The following is a 17,550-nucleotide window of genomic DNA, read 5'->3' on the forward strand; positions in this document are numbered from 1 at the left end:
AATCTCATATTGCACTCAAATGCTAACTTTTTAATGGCAACTGTTGCACTTGTAATATTTGAAATGATGGTGAGTGTAGTATTTTGCAGGTTTTTATAATCTTGGATGTTGTTACTGGAAAATAATATAAAGTATTCTAATTTGTAAGCCTTTAAGAAGTACACTAGTCTGGGTCAAATGTAATATGTTTTGTTCTTAAATATTCTTGTAGCTCACAATTTGATTATGAAGAAATATGATTTTTTGATTTTTTCTTTATCATTATTCTATTTATTGCATAATATACTAATAGTTGTATTTTTATGGAGAATTTTTCATGTAGCATGTATTTTAATCTTTTAATCTTTATTTAAAAAAGATTATCTGGTTTCTCTTACACTTTTACATGGCTTCCCTTGGCATTGAAGTTTTTGATATACAAAATAAACCAATGAATATAACAGCAACAGAAGCTCCCCTGTTATTAAATTTAATATAAAATTTAATTTATTTGATGGTCTGCCTACATTTTTAGGGTGGAGTTTTCAAAAGTGCACAGAATTGGTCTAATGCTGCTCCCACTGATGTAGATGAGAGTTTTAACTTTGTCTTCAATGGGGGCAGTATTAAGCCAATACTGAATGCTTTTAAATGTCCCACCCTAATTTGATGCAGATTTTTGAAAGTGCATAACTGAACTTTAGAAGTTGTCAAGGGGAAACTGGGTAGAGAATAGTTGGGACTTTGAGCATCTGGAAACATGAGTTTATGATACAAGATATTAGTTGTATGTAATAATAATCAGCTGTGAGATACTTAACAACAGCTAGGTCATAGAAGATTAGCATTGGGAGAGACCTCAGGAGGTCATCTAGTCCAACCCCCTGCTTAAAGCAAGACCAACCCTAACTAAATCATCCCAGCCAGGGCTTTGTCAAGCCAGGCCTTAAAAACTTCTAAGGATGGAGATTCCACCACCTCCCTAGGTAACCCATTCCAGTGCTTCACCACTCTCCTAGTGAAATAGTTTTTCTTAATATCCAACCTAGACCTCCCGCACTGCAAAATGAGACCATTGTTGCTTGTTCGGTCATCTGCCACCACTGAGAACAGCCGAGCTCCATCCTCTTTGGAACCTCCCTTCAGGTAGTTGAAGGCTGCTATCAACCCCCCCCCATCCACCCACTCTTCTCTTCTGCAGACTAAATAATCCCAGTTCCCGCTGCCTCTCCTCATAAATCATGTGCCCCAGCCCCTAATCATTTTCATTGCCCTCCGCTGGACTCTCTCCAATTTGTCCACATCCTTTCTGTATTGGGGGGCCCAAAACTGAACGCTATACTCCAGATGTGGCCTCACCAGTGCCCAATAGAGGGGAATAATCACTTCCCTTGATCTGCTGGCAATGCTCCTACTAATGCAGCCCAATATGCCGTCAGCCTTCTTGGCAACAAGGGCACGCTGTTGAGTCATATCCAGCTTCTCGTCCACCATAATCCCCAGATAGCAGACACTGATATTGGCATAATTAGATCTTTGTTTATATACTGTATCACTCTCCCTCGCTTTTTCTGTCTCCTGTCTTTTAGAATGTAAAACTCTTCAGGGCAAGGACTCTCTCTTCATTTGTGCTGAACAGAACCTCTATGTTATACCAGAATATAAATTAAAATAATTATTCAAAGCTAACCTTCCAGGGAGATGAATGGCATAATTCACACATCTCAGAGCTTCTGTTTCACATTGTCAATGGATTCTGGCACACACACAGTATTGACTTACACTTGGCATATGTTTGGAAGATTTTCTTCACTGGACACAATTGTAATCTGTAGCCAAGGATAAAAGATGTAGGGTATATATAGGACAGGAGTAGGCAACCTATGGCACATGTGCCGAAGGTGGCACACGAGCTGATTTTCAGTGGCACTCACAGTGCCCGGGTCCTGGCCACCAGTCTGGGGGGCTCTGCATTTTAATTTAATTTTAAATGAAGTTTCTTAAACATTTTAAAAACCTTATTTACTTTACATACAACAATAGTTTAGTTATATATTATAGACTTATAGAAAGGGACCTTCTAAAAACATTAAAATGTATTACCGGCATGCAAAACCTTAAATGAGAGTGAATAAATGAAGACTCGGCACACCACTTCTGAAAGGTTGCCGACCCCTGATATAGGATATATACCTTATTTAAGGAGGTGGAATATAAGTATTAATTAATGTTGTAATTAGGCCTGTAAGATATTTAGCATCACCAAATTAGGCCATAGGACAAGTTTCCATAAGTACATTAATAATAAACCTGCTGAGCTTGTGTCTATGTGATATGACGATGTTTTGAAAATAACTGCTGAGTTTGGACAATAATGTCTATGAGAGATCAGTAGATACCACCAGATGACCGTTGGTAGCTGGGGTGAAATGTTAGAGACTTCCTTAAGATAGCCACACGTTAGCATGGTGACAAGGTGACATAAATGTTAATGAGTACAAGGGGAACTAATGAGCTACCCTGTGAAAAATGGGAAACCTGAAAAGTAGTGGGATGTGGCAATTCAAATAAGGAAAACGGGCTAAAACTTTCATAAATATTTATGAACCCCAGTGGGTGTCAACATAACACATTATGAAAGCTGTATCCCACCCTGTGTGCTTTTGTCAAGGGGAGATGCCAAGATGATAATGGAGAGGATGAAGACAAGCACTTTGGGTTTTTCTATAAGGCCTTGGAGTGAGTAATGCAAATATTATACAGTCTGTACTGGTGTCTCTCTCCTTTACCAGATTGCAATATGCATATTGTTTGGTTGGTTAGTAAAAGTAATTATAGAAAAAGCACTATGTAGTCTCATGCACCCTTCTATTGGTAACCTTTCTACTGCAGTCGATCTTGGGGGCTGAATTCTCACAGATTAAAGTACGTGTAAACCCTCACCTTGGGGTGGGTAATTGGTTAACATAACACATAACTATAGATAAGCTTACAAATCTCTATACTTCCTTGGAAGCAAGGCCTACAAGCACAGGCTGCAGAGCGAAGGGGGTCAGCTGGGCCATGACTGACCATTTTTTGACCCAGCCAAACCTTAGTGGCTCTGTGACTCCATGCACCAGGTCACAATGCCACTTACTCAAATTTTGAGGAGTGGGTTCAGGAGGTTACAAGCCAAGAGGGGTCATGGTGGGAGCACCTCAGAGGGGAAGAGGAGGAAAATCAGCAGGAGGGGGAGGGGACACTTTAAATGGCACTCTGAAGTCCCTGCTTATAAGAATTTAGTGCTGCTCCTGCTAAACTCTGAAAAGTACACATGGGAGAACGTACACCATTCTGCATAGCCAGCCAGGCAGAGGGAAGCAAATGCCTGTAAAAAGATGTACCAGTGGCCACATTTCCACCACACAGCTCTGAATTCTGGGAGCCACTGTTCCTGCTTCACTATACCTTGGACATCCTGCTGGGACAGCACACCTCTAAACCACCACTAATGCAGGGCTGTAGCTTAAAGGCACAAAAGTCTTGTACGTTTATGAAAAAATAACATTACTGCAGGTGTTTGTTGGTTCTAGCTGTGTCTACAGGCTTCCCAGCTAATTTCAGAGTTGTCTGAAGTGGAGGTTGGGACTCTATCTAAAACACAAGCTGAGGGGATTATATCATAAAAATGATAGGACTGGAAGGGACCTCAACAAGTCATCTATTCCATCCCCTGCACGTTGGCCCCTTCCGGGAGCAGTGTGGGGCCAGGGTGGGCAGGGAGCCTGCCTTAGCCTTGCTGCGCCCGCCGCCGACCAGGAGCCACCGGAAGTAAATGCTGCCCAGTGGGAAGCCGCACCCCAGTGCCGAGCCCCCTCCTGGAGCCAGCAATCCATACCGCCTCCTGCACCCTGAACCCCCTCCTGTAGCCTAACCCCCACCCTGAGCCCCCTCCCAGATCCAGCAGCTGAAACCCCCTCCTGCACCCCAACACTCTGCCCTAGCCCGGAACCCCCTCCTGCACCCAAACTCCCTTCTAGATCTCGCACCCTTCACCCCATCCTGCACCCCTGCCCCAGGCTCAGCCCAGAGCCCCCTCCCACACTGTGAACCTCTCGGCTCCAGCCCAGAGCCTGCACCCCCTCCTGAACCCCAACTCCCTGCCCCAGCCTGGTGAAAATGAGTGACGGTGGAGGAGAGCGAGCGATGGAGAGGGGGGGATGGAGTGAGTGGGGCGGGGCCTCGGGGAAGGGGCGTAGTATTTCCTGGGTTGCTCTTTGATTCAAAAAGTGATCTTGGGTGTAAAAAGGTTGGAGATCACTCATCTAGATCATCCCTGACAGGTGTCTGTCTGACCTGTTTAGAAAAAGCCTCCAATGATGGAGATTCCACAATCTCTCTAGATAAATTGTTCCAGTGCTTAGTTAATTATTGGTTTAAGTAGAATTGCTGTTTTTTCATATCTATAAAATTTACTTGAAGTAGTTTTGTTCAACTGCTTTTAAAAAAGACAAAGATTAGATACTTATTTTAATTTTTTCTGTTTTTTAAGTTAGACTGACACACATTCAATCTAATTTGGTACAACCCATTCAAAGTACATGGCTTTTGCGCGTACAGAGTCCTTTCTTCCTTTTGGCCACTTTTCCTACAGACATAACAAATTATCTGAAAATCTGGTGTATAAGTTAATAAGTTTAACATGATGTAATATTCCTCATGTGAATGATGTTAATCACATTGCTTAATGCACTACTGAAAAAGTACTGAGATACTACAGTTACAAGCATGGTACACACTATATAGGAAGAACCTATATGGAACAGAACAGACATTAGTCATCATATCAGTAAAACACACCGGCCCATATTCAGCTGTCAGTTATAACAGTGTGCCCCCTATTTGCCAAGTATGGCACTACAGGTGCTCCCTGACTCAGTTTCCTTCCCCCAAGGTGTGTCTCCTCAGCTTTCCACACACCAGTCTTTTACTGGAAATGTAGCTTAGTCCTCCAGCCAAATTACAACAAATATAACTCCTCCTTTTTCAGCCCACCCTGTGGGCTCTGTTCCCAGCCCTTTTCTAGGTTACCTTAAAGACTCTGCATTCTGGGCAAGAATGCTGTCCCCAGGCTTGTTCCCATGGAGTATCCTTCTCCTGACTCAGGGCCCTTCACAGGAGTCTGCCTGCTCACTGTGGTTTCAACTCCAGATTGACCTCACACTCAGTTCTTTTAAAAGGCCCAGGTGTCAGACTGGATGACCAGGTGAGGTTTCTTTCAGCGCTACATTTCTATTTTTCTATTTCTCATATAATACAATTTAACATCACAGATACCGCAAATATTTTCTTTGAATATAGCTGTGAATTTTTTAACAAATTAACTTTTGCCACACCTATGGCCCTTTGTACATTTTTTTCTGACAACATGCGAATGATTGAGTTTTACCAGCAAACATTTTTGTGGAAAGCAGATTTCAAAATTACATACACAAGTATTCATGAAAATTATATAGACAAGGATTCATGCCAGAAGTGCTTGCTTGTTCATCAAATCAGAGAATAGAAACAATACACTGTTTCTTACATTGGTTAATCACACTGAAGGAATATATCTAAAAGTCTGTGGTCAATCTATAAAGTAAATATATGAGAAGATATAAACTGAATATTCAAACAAATACATTTGAAGAAATCATAAACAGCTAAAGTACATTTAGCAAGTAGAAACAGAGGCTAAATCTGAACAAATTACCTGTGGTGAAAAATTTGTTCATTGTTTTTCTTTTCTAGTATTAAGCAGGATTCGTATAGCAAAACCTCCTTCATACACAGACCCTGTCATACACACCCAAACCTTTCTGCCATGAAAACTAGCACAATTTTTAAAATGTGGCAATGAAGTCAGTTGTTGCTTATATTAACATCTTCTCATTGATATCACAGGCTCACAATCTGCGACAACATTAGCTAGTGAGAAGTTGAACAAACAAAAGGAGATAAACTTAAAGCAAGGGAACATCTTTATTTATAAAGAAATGCTTCCTCTGTTCATATATCTTGTCTTCAGTTTGAATGAGAACCTTCAAACTACAACTGGGGTGCAAAATTCTGTCTCTAATGATGAACTGTTCTATTTGTAGATTTGCTGATCTAAAAATTTAAATTATGACTACTTCACAAACCCACAGATATTTTAGCATTACATAATATATTATGGTATAATATTGTGCAGAGTAATTAGATATAGACCAACAGAAAATGTGTGAAAATGGAAATACATTTTGATGTAATGATATAAACTTTTACTTACCTTGTTCCTCATTGACAAGGCCCATATTTGCATGTGCTTCAGCCTCTTTTTTCCCACCATCGATTTTGATCAACTGAGCAGTGCTAAGACATTGTTCATAAAAGTAATTCCTTAACCATTTGTCCTCAGTGTTGTTGAAGCAGTAGGCCAACTTAAGTTGGTTATTGTACACCTCCTCATAGTACTCTTAAAATGTAAAAAAAATTACAGCTCAGTCAAAACAATGGAATATTATTAACTTTCAAGAGGAAGGCCTGTTTGGTAAAATCAGATTTGTTTTCATAATAAAATATCAGTTAAAGGGATGTTTACTGTGTCCCATTCAACTCCAGATAGTTACACTCTCTTAAATAAATACTTGTTAAACAAATATAAACTAAGGAAAAGGGATAAACTTCCAAGTAAAAGGATCATTGAAAAATGAATTGTGGCAGGAATATGAATACATGAATATTATTTTCTGTATATTAAAATATATTTCTTCAAAATATGTAAAATAAGTACCTGTTATGAATGGAAAATAAGTACCTGTATAGAAATGGACTTACTAGAAAGCACTCCAGTGTCAGCCCAACACAATGCTATACAGATGTCAGAGCTTGGAGCAGCACAATCCCACTAAAGGAGAAGGAAATGCTTTATATGACTCTTAAACAACCTCCACTGATTGAGACTGCAAAGGCATTGACAGGATTCAGAATGAGCCTGAGTCTGAAAGAGAATCACTGTCTGTGTCTAAGGGTATGTATACATTGCAATTAGACACCCGTGGCTGGCCCATGCCAACTGACTTGGGCTAAAGGGCTGTTTATGTGCAGTGTAGACATTATGAGGACTGTCCCACCTTGAAGGGTCCTAAAGCTCAGGCTTCAGCCGGAGCCTGGACATCTATACTGCAATTAAACAGCCCTGAAGACAGAGCCCCATGAGCCCAAGTCAGCTGGCACGGGCCAGCTGTGGGTTTTTAATTGCAGTGTAGACATACCCGTAGCAGTTGCAGTGAATGAGGTAAAGGGAAAACAATAATACCTGAAAAAAATCCTATATCAAACACATTTATTTAACTAATCTTGACCATTTTCATATCCATTTTCAGCATTACTAGTAAAAAGGAATAATGAAAAAGGCTAATAGTTTTCATGTACATTTCTGTTTCTATTTCCTTAAATACTGTGACAAATTAATGGCAAGACTGAAACTTTATATTTTGCTATGAATAACTCATAGTGCATAGAGGTGCTGCCCACAAAGCAGCTCTGGAAAGTAAATGAGACTCAAACCCCAAATCCCCTTGCTTAAAAGGAAAAAAAAAACAGTCTGCTCCTGCTCTTTACCCATAGCAGATTATTTCCTAGTGGCATGTTGAGAGGACCAGCCAAGGGGTCCAACCACTCTCCACCCACCTGCGAAAGTAAGCGTGAAGGAGCAGCCTCACAGAGTATGCTCTCTCCACATGTACAAACCAACAATACATATCACAATCTTGCCCTAAAATTTATAAAGATCCTGGAAATGTAATTCATTATTCAGCTTCTCAACAACCTAAGTAACAGCACATTGGACACCTTATGAAGCTTAATTAAACTGTTGCTAGCTGCAAGTCCAAAATCCAAGGAGTGTTAATATATTATCAAATGTATTATTTATTGCTCTAAGTTACAGCTTATATGAAATAGGAGAGATTTCCCATCAAAAGAGTACATTTAAAAATCACAGGAGATTATCTCAATACTCTGCTGAATTAGGTTAATGATCTGGTGCTTAGAGGCATCAGACTAAAGAACTTTGACAATAATTACCACATTGTTCCTTCTTACTGTGGGTTTGAAGCACCTATTATCTCATGGGCTCAGAGGGTCCACAGAAGTAATTAGCAGAACACATAACCCTTCTGTCTAATTCACAGATGCAAAAATATCAGGTCAAATTTAATGCTGACATAAGGTAATGAATTTGTCTCCACTTAAGCCAGAGTTAAATTTGGACAACTGACTAAAATGCTATTGTAATTTTGATTGATATATTGTTTATGTGTCTGGTTACTGAGTGGAAGCCCAAGAACATATTCTTAAAGGATTTTAATGTATTTGGGGAGATGGAGGGGTTAAAACAGACATATCTCTCAGCAGAGACACAAGATGGGTGAGGTAATATCTTTTATTGGACCAACTTCTGTTGGTGAGTGAGACAAGCTTTTGAGCCACACAGAGCTCTTCTTCTACCTCACCCACCTTGTCTCTCTAATATCCTGGGACCAACACAGATACAATTGCATGCATATCTCACAGCAAGTCAGACAGTGTTTGGTGAGTGAAACTGTTGGCTAGCTGAAGGTGTGAACACAGATGCTTTGCCTTCAGGAGTTCTATGAGTTGTAAGTTTTGCTGTTGTTTTTACAGCTGATACCATTTGTGCTCAAAGCAATGACAGGATCTACATGCAGGAGTATCCATTTATCTATCTCTCAACAAGGAAAAAAAACCACTCTTGGGTGAAATCTTGGTCTCACTGAAGTCAATGGAAAAAAGCCCACTGATTTCAAAGAGGCCAGGATTTCACTCCTGGAGTGCAAATCTTTCCTTACTGCTTAGACATCAGGATACCATATCAAAAAAAATTTAAATTCTATGTTGAAGCCTTCATAATAGCTGATCTAACAGGGAAATTCAAACCTTAATGTATATTTTTCTAAATTTTTTTTGGGGGGGAGGAACAAAAAAGTCAAACCTCTGTAAAGAACTACTATATGGATTGCAAATGATAACTTTCATGTCAGTCACTTTGGTTGTCTGAACAAAAAGTTATCAGTAATTACTCTGAAGAGTGTTCTGTACAAAATTTACAGCTCCTTGCTTCAGTTCTAACCACGAAGAGAGATTTTTTTTCCCACAGCCTCCCCATTTTTACATCTTTCATTTCAAAATCAAAACTTGAATTACATGTTTTCTAATATGAAGTATTCTGAGTGCCTTGTACTGTCTTCTGACAGGATTAAGTTCTTTATCACCTCAAGTTAACCTTGATGAAGCACTGCAGCAAGTGGCACATAACAGAAATCTCTGTATTCTGTTCAACCCTGTTCTGACTTTTCCAAATATCACATACCCCTTCATCTTTCTTGCCATGCTTGACACATTTAACTAGTGCTTTAATGTCTCATTTTCGATCTGATATTGGCCAATTTGAGTCATGTGAGCTGATTTTTCCCTGTTTAATGTTTTCTGAACTCTTTTCTTCCACTCTTCCTGCCCCTTTATTTTTCTTTTGACAACTAAACTTACTTCCCTTGTTGTTAAACAATTCTGTCCTCTTGTTAATTCAACGTTTGCCTTCTCCATTCCTGTTTGTTTTCTCTAAGTTATCTTAATTGTTCACGTTTCTCACATCCATTCTTACATTCCACACTTTCTATCGTTTTTAAGATTCCATAATCAGCTTCCCTTAAAATACACAGAATTTTCATTTGAAGACTCTTCTGTGTTATTTTCTTCAGGCCAAAAAATTCTATGCCTCTGAATTACCTTTCAGCACTTGTAACTCACTGCTACTCTGCTTTATTCTTCTGACAGATTCATTTGCTTTTTGGTTACCACAAATAAGCTTCCTGTGCCCATTGTTGTGCTATCATTCCCAATTATTTTGTTTTCTCAATGAAAATTTTACTCTTATTTTTGTCTCAATAATGTGATGCAAATTCAGTTAGTGTTCAGCATTTTCTTATATTCCCAAATAAACAACTATTAACCTTCATGTAATTGATAAAGATTTTAGTCATTTCAGTTGGAAATGGTCAAGTTATAATAATTTACTTAATTGGCACCATAAATTAGAGAAAACTGTGATAAAAGGCAATCTAAAGTGGTCACTATTTTTTCTGCCCAATGATCATACATTGTGTGGTATAAAAGTCTTATTGCGATCTTTTATGTAGGAGATACTGATATATGTACAAAGTTAAGCAATGTTGCAATACTGCTCCAAGACACAGATATTCAAATTTCACAATGCAAGGCTGAATTTAATTCTTGACACCAGCAAAAGCTGATGCTTTGATTAGATGAACAGCAAACAATGTGTGATGAGTGGTTAGCCTAAATATTACAAATAAATTTAGTAACACTTCCTAGGTGATATGCACACAAATGTCAGCAGATAAAAACTATATCTATCTATATCTATCTATATCTACACTGCTACCTCGATATAACGCCACCCAATATAACACAAATTTGGATATAATGCGATAAATCAGTGCTCCGGGGGGGTGGGGCTGCGCACTCCTGTGTATCAAAGCAAGTTCAATATAACACCGTTTCATCTATAACGCGGTAAGATTTTTTGGCTCCCAAGGACAGCGTTATATTAAGGTAGAGGTGTATATATATGGTTTTAGGGCTACAAGGGAACTCAAGAGGTCATCTAGTCCATCCCTCTGTGCTCCGAGAGGTCTTTCTCTAACCTGTTCTTGAAAACCTCCAATGGTGGGGATTCCACAATCTCCCTTGGTAATCTATTCCAATACTTAACTATCCTTATAGTTAGAACGTTTTTCCTAATATCTAACCTAAATCTCCCTTATTGCAGATTAAACCCATTACTTCTTGTTCTGTTTTCAGTGGACATGGATTATCATCCTCTTTATAAAAGCCCTTAACATATTTGAAGACTGTTATCAGGACCCTCGCTCTGTCTTTTTATCTCAAGCCTAAATATGCCCAGTTTTTTTTAAACCTTTCCTCACATGTGAGGTTTTCTAAACCTTTTATCATTTTTGTTATTCTCCTCTGGACTCTCTGCAATTTGTCCACATTCTTTTTTAAAGTGTAGTGCCCCAAAACTGGACTCAGTACTCCAGCTGGGGCCTCACTAATGCCAAGTAGAGTGGACAATTACCTCCTATATCTTACATACAACAGTCCTGTTAATACACACTAGAATTATATTAGTTTTCTTTGCAACTGCATTGCATTGTTGGCAAATATTCAATCTGTGATCCGCTACAACGCCCAGGCTCATATTATGTGCCACTTGGAACTGGAGCACCACTGAGCCCACCTAACCCACCAGCCTGGGTTTCATTCACTGTATTGCAGAGGCAAGCTATCCAAGCCCTCCCTCAGGCTTCGGACTTCACTTTACCAGCACACATACAGGTAGGGACAGACGCAGCTGCAGCTTTACACACAGATGCTGAGATTAGCTTTGCATGGGAAGATTCAGTTAAGGAATTGCTCAGTACTTTAAAGGATAGACCCAAAATTGTATGTCTTGCGCTGCACAGAGAATTGTATAGCATAAGCTTATGAAATTCGCTCCTTCCCTCAATGTGGAGAGAGCTATGCATCAGCTTTTTGCCTGCGCCGCCCCCCCCCAGTTATGAATTCCACACACTGGGTTTTAGACAAAATAAAAACAAGTTTATTAACTACAAAATATAGATCAAGTGATTCTAAGGGACAGCAAACAGATCAAAGCAAATTACCCAACAAATAAAACAAAAATGAAACCTAAGCATAAGATACTAAAGAAACTGGTTACAAGTAGTAATTTCTCACCTTAAATGAATTTAGAAAAGTTATCAATTAAACAGTAAATGACTCACAAGGTTAACTACAGGAGAGCTGCTGCTTAACTATAATAGGGGTCACTAGCAGCACACCTAGAAGAGCCACACTGCATACCTTTTTCAAAGTGTATTAGAAATTTATCCCTAACATTGATGAATTCTGAAGTATAGTTTTGCAAAATATATATGACCATACAAACATAGTGCAAAGAAAAATAGGGGAATAACAGGTTAAAGAATATTTAAATAAGTTAGACATATTCAAGTCAGCAGGGTCTGATGAAATTCATCCTAGGGTACTTAAGGAACTTGCTGAAACAATCTCAGAACCTTTAGCAATTACCTTAGAGAACTCATGGAGGACGGGTGAGGTCCCAGATAACTGGAGAAGGGCAAACATATGTCTTAACGGGGAACAAAGAGGACCCAGGAAATTATAGATCATATATTTGGTCAGCCTAACTTCAATACCTGAAAAGATACTGAAACAAATTATTAAACAATCAATTTGTAAGCACATAGAAGATAATCATGCTAAATCAACCTAATTTACTTCTTTGTCAGGGTTACTGGCCTAGTGGATGGGGTGAAGCAGTAGACTTAATATATCTTTATTTTAATGAGACTTTTGACACTGTTCCACATGACAAACTAGGGAAATATGATCTACATGGAATTGCTGTAAGGTAGGTGCACAGCTGATTGAAAGATCATACTCAAAAAGTAGTTATCAATGGTTCGCTGTCAAACTGGGAGGGTGCATTTAGTAGGGTCTGGTAGGGTCAGGTACTATTCAATATTTTCATTAATGACTGGGACAACAGAATGGAGAATATGATTATAAAATCTGTGGATGAGTCCAAGATAGGGTAAGTTGCAAGCACTTTGGAGGCCAGGATTAGAATTCAAAATGACCTTGACAAATTTGTCTGAAAACAACAAGGTAAAATTCAGTAAAGAAAGTACTACACTTAGGAAGGAAAAAATCAGATGCACAACTGAAAATTGGGAATAACTGACTAGGTGGTAATGTTACTGAAAAAGATCAAGGTTTGTAGTGGATCACAAATTGAATACAAGTCAACAGTGCGATGCTGTTGCAAAACCAGCTAATATCATTCTGGGGTAATTAACAAGAGTGTCATATGGGAGGTAATTGTCCCGCTCTACTCAGCAATGATGAGGCCTCAGCTCGAGCACTGTGTCCAGTTCTTGGTGTCACACTTTAGCAAAGCTGTGGACAAATGGGAAAGAAAATCCCATCTATGAAAACAGGGCATGTTTAGTCTTAAGAAAAAAAGATTGAGAAGGGACTAATAATGGTCTTCAGGTTTGTTAAGGGCTGTTATAAAGGGGACTGTGATGAATTGTTCTCTATGTCCATTGAAAGTAGTACAAGAAGTAATCAGTTCAATCTGCTGCAATGGAGTTCTAGGTCAGATATTAGGAAAAACTTTCTAACTATAAGGGTAGTAAAACTCTGGAATACACTTCCAAAGTAGGTTGTGGGATCCCCATTACCGGAGGTTTTTAAGAACCAGTTGGACAAACACCCATCAGGGATGGTCTAGGTTTACTTGGTCCTGTCTCAGTTCAGGGCTTCATGACCTCTCGAGGTCCCTTACAGCTCTTTATTTCTATGATTCTAAAATATTATTTAACTTTCATCAGAATTCTCAAAATGATGCATTTTAGATTAAGGTTATTGTTGGCTGTGTTCTATAACTAACATGATTCATGAACAACAAAAATGGTCTATAATGGGGTTTCCAGATCCTACATATTGTGACAAAGCTCTGACCTTGTCTCCATGGGTCCTGCGCTTCCTGACAGATTTCACTAGCCTCAGAGGCTCACTGTGACCCTCCACATAGCCCTTCTCTCTCTAGAGGCAAAGGTCACAGCCTACTAAGCCATTTTCATCATAAACCAGCATAAGCCATAAGGAGGTGAGGAGAAGCTACCTTCCTTCGCACAATCTCTGTTGTCTCCCAGTCTCAGTGATTAATTGGAGAGAAGAGGGGGGAGCCTGGGCCCACCCTCTACTCTGGGCTCCAGCCCAGGGACCCTAATAGTAGCAGCTATGGTAGCTGACTTTTTGGAAACAGGATGCGTACAATTCCCTGGGCCACTTCCCCACAGCAGCCCCCACTACCTCAATATCTACTTCACCCTTACCTCAGGGCCTCCTTCCTTGTGTCTGATACGGTTTGCACTGCTCAGTTTCTCCAACTGCGTGGCTTCCTCCCACAGTTCCTGACACGCACCCCCACCTGACTAACTGGGAGGCTTTTAACTAGTTTCAGCCAGCCCCTGATTGGCTTAAGGTGTCCCAATCAACCTAGCTGTCTTCTCTGCCTTCTGGAAAGATCTTAATTGGCCCCAGGTGTCTTAATTGATCTGGAGCAGCTGCCATTTGCTTACCCTGGTAACAGGGATTTGTTTAGCTTGTGGCTCATATAGCTGTCTCCTACTACTTTGCTATAGCCATCTGGCCTTGCCTCGTCACAATATATATGATATATATTTAGATTTCTACTATGCTAAATGAAGTATTGTCCATCCCAAAATCTGGGTGTCCTTGGCAATCTCCTTAAAAACACTAAAATAGAGAAACCCCAAAATTACTCCCAGATCTCAGTATCTTCAATATGGCTCCAAGGTTCATGTGTCAATACCACAAACTCATTTGAAGATGGATGCACAAGTCTGGTAAGTGGGGGATATTTTAATTAACGGTAAATATTTATATGTATCCAGGAAGAAGATATTTCATCAAGCCATGATCTCAAAATCCACAACACACAGTAAACATCTAAACTATGAAGTTTTAAGATGAAAAGGTGTTCTCAAAGTAACTTTTGTTCTCTGAAATTTGAATGCATTGTTTCCACAAAGCTACACTGACCCTTTCTCTTGCTGCACAAAGTTCAAATTCTAAAGCTTCTGGAAGTTGAGAAGAGTCAACAGGCAGTTATAAGGGATGAGATGTTCATACCATCAGTTAGCAGACAGTTGGGCTCAAAGAACGTGTGCACACACCCTAAAAGTAAAAAAAATTGCATGGCCAGGCATACAACTCTTAAAATGTGGTTACATGGGGGCAGGAGAAAAAAAGGAGAAAAAGATGATTACTTAGCATGGTGCCTATACTACTTTGTGAGGCACCCTGGAGTGGAATTGGACCACCTATCTAAACCGAAAGATGTTGAGTACCCAAGAATCCATAGTAAATCCACCCAAACCACAACAAAATGTATCAAACAAGTGCCCAAACAGTGCATATCAGAGGGAGAAGTGAAGAGAAGAAATCAGAAGTTAAAATTGGCTTTGGGTTTTCAGCCAATGTATCAAATTTGCATTCTTTTTTCTTAGAAAGAAAAACAGCAGAATATGAAGCAGCTGTCTTTGTTAGATATTTTCCATTGCTATGCCTCTTCTGATATTGAGGCTGAAAGCTAAGGATGGCAAGGAAGATTTCTGATAACACAACAGGAATGTTGAGTTGCTCCTCGTCGGACATTACTGAAGGAGTTTCACAGTAATCTTGTGGTGAACCTGATGTCTTTCATTCTCTCTTGAGGCTGAAAAAGCACTTCACCCTCAATACAAATTTTCGATACAGGCCTGAGCTTTAGGAGAAAGGTTCAATGATATAAGCAAGAAGTACTACCTGAAAGAAACATCTGAGCCAGAATGTCTTAAGCCTCATAAACCACCTCAAAGAATGTTCTTGGTCACTTCATGCTCCTCAATCACCAGCAATTTTTCGGACTTTTTCTGCTCCTCAGGAATGTGGTCATTTACAGGGAGCATTTGCTCCCAAAGATGAAACTGATGCCTGGCTTTATAACTGGTCGTACAGAAAGTACACTTTCCTTCCCAAAATGTAAATTTTTTGCCATGCTTATCTAATAGGAAGGTCTGACCTGTGTTGGAACATCTCACCCTTTCATCGATAACAGACTACCCATGAGTCAGGAGTATAGTAGGTTAGGAAGTACAGGACACCTTGCTATGACACCTGAGGAAGGTGATTCTGGCTTCTCAGATGTGCTTGGGATTGAGGATGTTCTTAACAGGGTCCAGCAGTCTAATAGCAATGGAGCAAGTGAGTTTCTTACTGTTAGGCTCTAGAATGTTGAATAGCCACGAGAGTCTTTTCATGGACTGCTGATATTTCCAATGCCAGAGCCTCTGTCTTATGTCCTAGCAACTTCTGGAACTGTCTTAAATAGTTTAGTGATAAATGAGATGGAGGGCCCGAATCCTCAGAGAAAGTTGAAGAAGTAGCATTGTGATAACTGGGCCTTCAAATTTACCCTAATTGTGAGCTCAATTGTAAAAAATGGAGTAAAGTTTATAAAAGGTCACAATAACCTACAATCACAAATTTTGATAGGAAAAGGTACAAAATGGAAACAGAAAGACTGAATTAGTCCACACAAAAAGGCCTACTGATATAATTCAAGAATTGTGCTAAGATCATACCTGGTAAACAAGACAGTGAGAGACCAAAAATCAGTGAACCAAAATTGGTGGGTCAGAAACAAGGGTTAATTGGCGGAAAAATAATGAAAGGATGAGCTATTCCACCCAGCACTCTCTTTTGGAGTCCTTAAAGAAACAGAATTTAGGGAAAAAGTGGCCTACTAGAGAGATCTTCACTATCATAGCTCTACTCAAACCATCTCTTGGGACCCCAGGCCTTTGTCATCCTGATCCTGAGAAATATCTTCAACAGATTGGCCCATAGAGAGGGACCCAGATCGTATTGCCACTTCTACTGGCTTCAGTTGAATCCCAAACACCACCTGGGATGTGTGACTTTGCATATATCTTCTCCCCACACCATGTGTCCTTTTCCTTCCCCACTTTATTTCTTCTCTTTCCTATCCCTCTCCTCTTTCCTTTTGTCTAATAAGAGTCTGACTTAGCTGGCCAAGACTGTATATTTTGCAAGACTGATGAAAGCCTATGACCAGGAAGCAGCAACTGGAAGCAATGTCCTAAACAGCCCAATGCTGGTACAAGTTTTCCAAGTCTCAGACTGGCTGATAAGACTATGTGCTGTGCCTGTGCTTCTCCAGCACTGAGGTTGCAAGTGAAAGTCAAAACCAAAAACTGTATTTTCTATCTTTGCTGTTCTTTTCTTTCCCCTTTTGTGTGTATTTTATTTTGTCTTCCAAGAAACAGGATCAGACTTTAACAGCAACAGCGATGCCAGCTTCAGTCCAGCTCAACTAATTTCTTCCCTTTTCCCCATAAGAACAATTACTACCATTGTTAATATAATCTAACAAACTGTTAAACAAGAGTGTTTTTCCTTCTAAAAACTCTTTCCAGCTAAAGAGAAAGGGAACTATGGATGTGTTAAAATGTTATATTTCAAATACTTTAACTGTTTTGCCTTCTTTTCTTTATGTTTAATAAACAGTTAAAATGATGTTTAATGGTGTCTTTGCCATGGTACTAAGCAGGCGGAGGTCTTTGCATACCATACCCTACACTTATTTAATACTGTTTAATATTGGACTATGACAGGGTCTTGTTAACATCTTTGATACTTTGAGCCCATATATTCCATCTAAATACAACAGTAGCAAAACCGTTCTTGCTGATCAGAAGAGGGGTTGTTACAAATCTTCCTCCCCTTTCTTTCCTCAAACAGACAGAGTAGAATACTGACAAATGGAAAGGATAATGCTGC

The 17,550-nt window shown here is 39.5% G+C and overlaps 1 protein-coding gene across 8 annotated transcripts in view; it reads right to left on the reverse strand.

Annotated features, from left to right (window-relative positions):
- The window catches only part of TTC29 (tetratricopeptide repeat domain 29), a 187,088-nt gene that overhangs the window by 125,013 nt on the left and 44,525 nt on the right, over positions 1-17,550 (reverse strand). For all 8 annotated transcript variants that reach the window (XM_039539201.1, XM_039539204.1, XM_039539202.1 and 5 more), the window contains one exon: positions 6,275-6,460. In XM_039539201.1, coding sequence (XP_039395135.1) covers positions 6,275-6,460 — 186 coding nt within the window. The remainder of the gene's footprint in view (positions 1-6,274; positions 6,461-17,550) is intronic.

The sequence above is a fragment of the Mauremys reevesii genome, linkage group 5, assembly GCF_016161935.1.
Source record: "Mauremys reevesii isolate NIE-2019 linkage group 5, ASM1616193v1, whole genome shotgun sequence".
In the NCBI taxonomy this organism is placed as follows: Eukaryota; Metazoa; Chordata; order Testudines; family Geoemydidae; genus Mauremys; species Mauremys reevesii.